At 41.5% G+C, this 6290-nt stretch overlaps 1 protein-coding gene across 1 annotated transcript; it reads right to left on the bottom strand.

Annotated features, from left to right (window-relative positions):
• Nucleotides 1-3203: 3203 nt before the first annotated feature.
• On the bottom strand, nt 3204-6233 carry LOC135429108 (uncharacterized). The gene is given in 4 exon segments (XM_064683300.1): nt 3204-4282; nt 4285-4653; nt 4729-4756; nt 4824-6233. Coding segments are annotated over 4 exon segments (2886 nt in total).
• Between the last annotated feature and the right edge of the window lie 57 nt (nt 6234-6290).

Here is a 6290-nt window from a genome sequence, read left to right as displayed (position 1 = left end):
GGGGTTGTGTTGTTTTATCGAAGACGTGTGTACGCCCTGAGAATAGTTCGTAGGGTGTCAGGTTTGTAGTAGACTGTATTCCGTTTGTGTCTGTGAAATGTCAACTACTAATATTAATTTCGGATTTCCTGATGTGTCTGGCTCTTTTGGTACCAGCAACACTTGGGCACTCCATGGTGAGTGGCTATGTTATATATTGCCTTAGTCTTCCGTTCTTTCTATTTGTGCGTGGTGGTCTATTATAATTTCTTCTTCGTCAGCTAACCTGATGTTGTGCTTAACTCTTCTTGTGAAGGTTAGTTGTTGACCTTCGTTGTAAAATTTGTTCCTAAGTTCTCTACATATGTTTATTGCAACTTGTTTTCCATCGTTTTTTATTCTTAATCTGTGTATTTCACCGTAATCGTTTTCCTAATACTTCTGCATCATTAGGGGTATTGCTCTTCTTATATTGAGGCATGCTAACAGGTATTTGGGCTAGTATCTTGTTATTTGCTGGTATTTTTATTAAGTCGAAAACTCTATTCGTTTCTTTTCTGAGGAATAAGGGTGTTTCTAGTATTCCCTTTTCTAAGTCGATTTTTGCACTAAGTATGTTTAATATGTCCAGACCTAATGGTCCGTCGAAAAATGGGGAAAAACGGCACATTTTCCTTAAATTTTTTAAAAATTATGTTTTTAACTTTTGTGTTTATTTTATGTGTGTATAGGATGGATCTAATTTCTATAGGTTTTTTAAGTTGGATTAGATTAGATTCTGATGATAAGAACTTCGGATCTACTAACGAGGTGGTTGCTCTTGTGTCTATCAGAAATGTTAGTGGTGTACCGAATGGCGAATTTGTGTGTGTTTATGTTGACGTATCCAGTTGGTTTTCCGGGCTGTTCCTTGAAAATTGATATAATCGTCAATATTTTCTTTCTTTCTTGTTCATTCCGAAATAAGCCGTGTTTTCTTCGTTGTTTTGTCTATTCAGATTCAGTCCCTGTTATGGGTAAAGATTTTGTATGTTATTGTTTGTTTTTTGAATTGAACCTTGTTGGGAATTTCCCTGAATAGGTTAGGTTTGTTTGTTTTTTGTCTTGCTGCACTTTCGCGCAAAAATATATCTCTTTCTTTGTTTGGCATCTGTAGAGCTTCTTGTAGTGTACTTGGTCTCATGGCTCTTAAATGCCTTAAATGCCTTATTATAAAGTATATAAACAAAATTATGCGGACGATTCCTTTATTGCGGAAAGTGGAAGTTCGTGAACTAAGCTCGCTTTATCTCTTTTGTCTGTAAAATTGTTTATAAGACTTTCTATTATTTTTTTATTTTTATATTATTTTTTTAGTCGTCGACAAAACGAGTGTCTTCCTAATTATTCAGTACATTATGCTTAATTTATGAAAATTAAATGCTAAAAGCCTAGTTAGAATACACAGTTTTCTAATAGCATCACCGACCGATGGAGGTGTTTTATTTGCCAGTCCGGCCAGCAGTGCCCATTTTCACATACAATTAAAAATAATCTTAATTTACTATGTTATTTAAAAAAATGCAATAAGTAGGAAAAAGAAAGAAAGGAGTAGTTAATAAAGTAAAGTCAAGTATACTTTATATATAGGGTGTTAAGAAGATAGGGTAAAAAGATAGTAATGAGGAATCGCCGAACTGGTGGGGGAAAATTAAAAGAACCGTCAGTGAGTTCCCGAAGGTATCCTGAAGGCAATGATTTTATTAGGGGTAGAGAAAGTTTGGTAGAGAAAACGTGATGCAAACTATTGTAATTTTTACATAGCACGCGAAAAGAATTGTGCATAGCGTAGTCTGTTGTGCACGTCGATAGGAATAAGGGGCGGTAATTTCTGGTTGGTCTAGCCGGAACAGAGAATTGAAGACGCCCTAACAGAAAAGGCGAATCTATATCGCCAACAACCAACTTATGTAGAAAGACAACACCGAGAATTGTCCTACGGTTGGTCAACGACGGAAGATTAAGAAGAAGAAGCCTGCTGGAATAGGATGGAAACCGAAGATTAGGGTCCCAATTTAAACCTCGTAAGGCAAAAAGCAGAAATTGCTTCTGAACAGATTCAATACGATCCTGGCTATTGTTATACTGCGGAGACCAGATGCAAGAGCAGTATTCAAGGATAGGGCGAACAAGAGAGATGTACAGAAGTTTCGTTATAAAAGGATCGTTAAACTCTTTAGACCATCGTTTAATGAATCCAAGTACACCTTTTGCCTCATTAACGATGGTATCTATGTGAAGATTGAAACAGAGTTTAGAATCAAAAAGAACGCCTAGATCCTTAACTGTTAGTATACGTTGCAATGGGGTATTGTCGATTGTATAACTGACCAGATAAGGTGTAGTACGATTAAATGTCATAAACATACACTTTGAACAATTCAGATGCAATTGATTGGCCGAGCACCAAAGTTGCATAGCGTGTAAATGACATCAGTTTGCATTTTCGAAAGGAAAGCATCATTTACCAAGGAAGTAAACTCAATCAGATTGGTCGTAGTTGACCGATTCTTTACGAATCCATGTTGAGCAGGGGAAACAACTGATTTGCAGAAATGCTGCAAATTCGAAGTGATTATTTTTTCAAATAATTTAGGAATAGCGGACAGTTTTGCAATGCCCCTCGATTTGCTTCAGCCTAACACTAAGACCGCACTCATCAATAGATCATCATAGGTCATCGATAGAAAGTGTGTGCGAAACTAGCTGAGTACCAAACAACGCTCAAAAACAATAGCTGTAAGAGCTTCGGCGAACGCAAGTGTCAAGCTATGTAACGAAGCAACTGCAATAGCTTGTACAAATTATATATTAAATACGGTAGTCCCGCGTAGTATCTAATGTCAATGTGTGTAACTCGTTGTTGTGCAACGTCACGAGGCGAATCCTGCGTTGTCAAATGTTATGCGTGGATTAGGTTGCGAAGTTTACTGACTTCTATTGCTGGCCTTGGGCTCAGACAATAATAAAAGATATAGTTTTACGGCAAGTGCCGGAGCAAGTATTTATTGTAGCGACTTATGCTACGCGCTGTTCATATCAGCATTCCATGCAGTGTCAGTTTACCACTGCTGGCCGTTCTTAGCGCAGAGCGCTGAACTCAGTTCTGGCGCGTCAGCATTGTTATTACGAAGCTACTTAATCGCTAGGGCAATGTATTGTACAAAATTATGCTTAGTTGTTAACTACCCCCCCTCAGGATGATGACCGTCCTCGGGCATGTCGTGTTTGTCAATCGCCTTCTGCATCTGCATGGAGGCTCGTCTTTTCCTTAGCACCAGAAAAAGGAAGAATGAGCCAATTAGTCCGACATTCAGGACCGCACCAACCGCGAACCAGAATTTAGGCGAGCCAGCCGCAACTACCTCCTCCTTGAAATCTCGAATTGATAGCAAGTTGTTGATGTTCATACGATGCAGGAGTGGTATGCTTAGTGCCGGGTCATGTCCGATGATGTTTAGGAGCGGTGACCTCACGATGCCAGGCTGCTTGCTTGGTGATTTGCGCAAGTTTACAAATTCTGTGCCATTGATAGTTGCAGACCGTTCGAAAGTTATCAGGAAGGTTCCTGAGACGGTTACCTCTGCGTCATCATCTGTTCGGACGCGCGCTGTCGCTTCGTTGATAACCACGACGCCGTCATCTACAGGCATTATCGCTTTCAGGTGGCTAGGTTGAGTGTGGCAGTTGGCGATGTTTCCCGCGTGAAGGGAGCTAGCACAGGTTTCGCGCCGTGCTCGTTCGCAGAAGGTGTTATGCGTAGTTACGGTGCATCCAGTAACTGCAAAGGTATCCTTTTCGCATTCCGCCAACGTGTCCTCGTCGAGTCGCAGAATGGTTTGTTGGTGTGAAACGGGGTAGACGGAGACCTTTTGGCACCTAAACTCAACTTTAGGGTAGGCTATTAATATGTGGATAATATTCTCGGACTGAAGGACCTTGATCTTAGAAGCTTCTATTAAGCTAACTATTGAGGTATCTTGTTCGATAAGTGATTTTAGATCGGTATGATCAAGGATTGTAGGATTTACTATGTTTGCTTTTGCCAACGTTATGGTGAGTACTAAATTTTGAATTTCTGTGTTCAGTATTCTATTTCTTGCCAACAGTGTCTCGAATAAATGAGGAGTGTCAACCAAATCGCCTTTGCGGGAACTGATAATTTTATTGATAGTGTCCGTTAGTCTGTTTATTTGTTTTTGAGTTTCGGAGTTTATTAGTATCTGTTTGGAGTTAGCCTCCACCAACTGCGTCTCTGTAACGCAGTTAAGGCAGTCAAGGCAGTGCCTAAGAAATCGAGGCTTCGTGCAAATCTGTGATGCACTTGAAGAACGGACAACAATGTTCTAAGATGATCTGTATCTACGTCTAGTAGTTTGCGCATATGCGACTGTGGAAAGGAATCGGACAGTCTTTCCGTCTCGTCTACCATACTAACAAATTCAGAAATGTTACTTGAGTGCCTCAAGTAGCTACGTTGATCGAACACCAGTACTTCCCCGTCTAAGACCGGAATGTAGTTGGCATGCGAGAAGTCGGTGATCCGAGCATTTACCGCTGCTAGTGCCACAAGCAAAGTGAGTGCAAACCTGAAATGGACGAACAATATAAGACGGTGTTTAAACTCTGAGTTGGCTTACTAGCTAATTGTGGAGGAAAACTTATTTCAGGTTGTCCTTATGGACCACCCTCCCCTTAATGAGGACAAACGTTCCCAGGTCTGCTTCGACCTTTTGTTCTGAGCATAAGGGAGTTAACTTGTTCCCTAGCCTCTTGTTGTTCTTCTGGAACACCTTTTCTCCTACCTCGAAAACGCGGTTTTGCCTGGATGCATTGCACCTTTTGATATTGTCTTGCTGTGCCTTAATTAGCCTGTTTTTGACGTTCCCGCGACGATCAGAAGCTGCTGCATGAACGACCTCAATTGGTTTCTCGCGGGTTACTGAGTGCAAACTTTTGTTGTACTCTATCGTAGCCTTTAAGATTAATTCTGTAGTGTCGCTGATTTTCTTGTCTAACTTGAGGCATCTCGCAATTTCGGTCAGGGTGCTATGAAAGCGCTCCACCTGGCCGTTTGAGGTGCTGTGAAGCGGAGCCGCATTCACAATGCAAATGCCGTAGGCGTTTCGGAGCATCGAAGTGATGGTCTCGGAATTGAAGGCCGCCTCGTTATCGCAATAAATTGTCTTGGTTGCGGGGAAAAGGTTAACAATTTGCAGTAGAGGGCTTGTGACATCGATTATCGTTCTGGATAATATCGGTTGGACGACTGCAAATTTTGAGAATTTGTCTACGCAGGTCAAGAACTGTTTCTTGTCTGTCGAAAAAATGTCAATATGCAATATTTCGCCAGTATAACTTGGTATAGGTGTTTCCCCGAGTTCTTGTTTCTTCGGGTGCCTATCGTATTTGGCTTTAGTGCAGACCCTGCAGTTTGCAACCACTTCTTTGGCCAAACTGGCCATATTGGGAAAATAATAGTCCCGAAGTACTTGTTTAATGTTTTCCTGAGCTGCTCTGTGCGCTCGATTGTGCTCGGCAGTGATGATTTCTAACTGCTCGTTTTTGTCCGTTATATCTTGCACAAGATTTTTGCAATGCCAGAATTGGGTAGCAGGGAAATACAAAATCAGGTCGTGTTGGAAACTTGCCAACGTGGGAAGATCGCAATGTATTGCATTAACGACTCCAGAATTCACAACTTCTTTGAGGGTTTTGAGAATTGTGCTCTTGTCAGTGTAACTGATCAAGTGGCGTGTTTTGCTGCGAAACAGCAACAAGTTTCGCTTTAGCGGAAAACGCGATTCCTCTAGGACAATCTGGTTCCTAAAGCAATTCAAAGGTTTGTCTGTTGTCTCGACCGTGTAGGTCAGGGAAAGTTCGCTGTGAACGGTTGCAGCGTCCGAACGGGGCCCATCTTGCAGAGCATTAATGTTTTGCCTTGAAAGGGCATCCGCCACCAGATTCTCTTTGCCCGGTTTATAAAACATTTTGGCATTGTGCTGGTCAATGTAAGATTTCCATCTTTTAATCTTGGAATTCGTGTTCTTGTCCGACACAGCGAACGTGAGCGGCTGGTGGTCCGTGAAAATGTTAATTTCCCTAGAACCGTACAGAAAGTTCTGCAATCTGCCTAAAGCCCACACAATGGCCAGCAATTCTCTTTCGTTAGTGGCATAGTTTTGTTCGGCCTGTTTTAAGGCGCGAGAAATCATTGTTATTGGTCTATTGCCTTGGGAAAGAACCGCGCCAATTCCACTGGCCGAAGCATC

This window comes from Drosophila montana, unplaced genomic scaffold (genome assembly GCF_035044405.1).
Source record: "Drosophila montana isolate Dmon_TW-CO22-7 unplaced genomic scaffold, ASM3504440v1 contig_2586_1, whole genome shotgun sequence".
NCBI classification, from domain to species: Eukaryota; Metazoa; Arthropoda; class Insecta; order Diptera; family Drosophilidae; genus Drosophila; species Drosophila montana.
The sequence above is the reverse complement of the archived record's forward strand: the minus strand, read 5'-3'. Positions and strand labels throughout refer to the sequence as shown.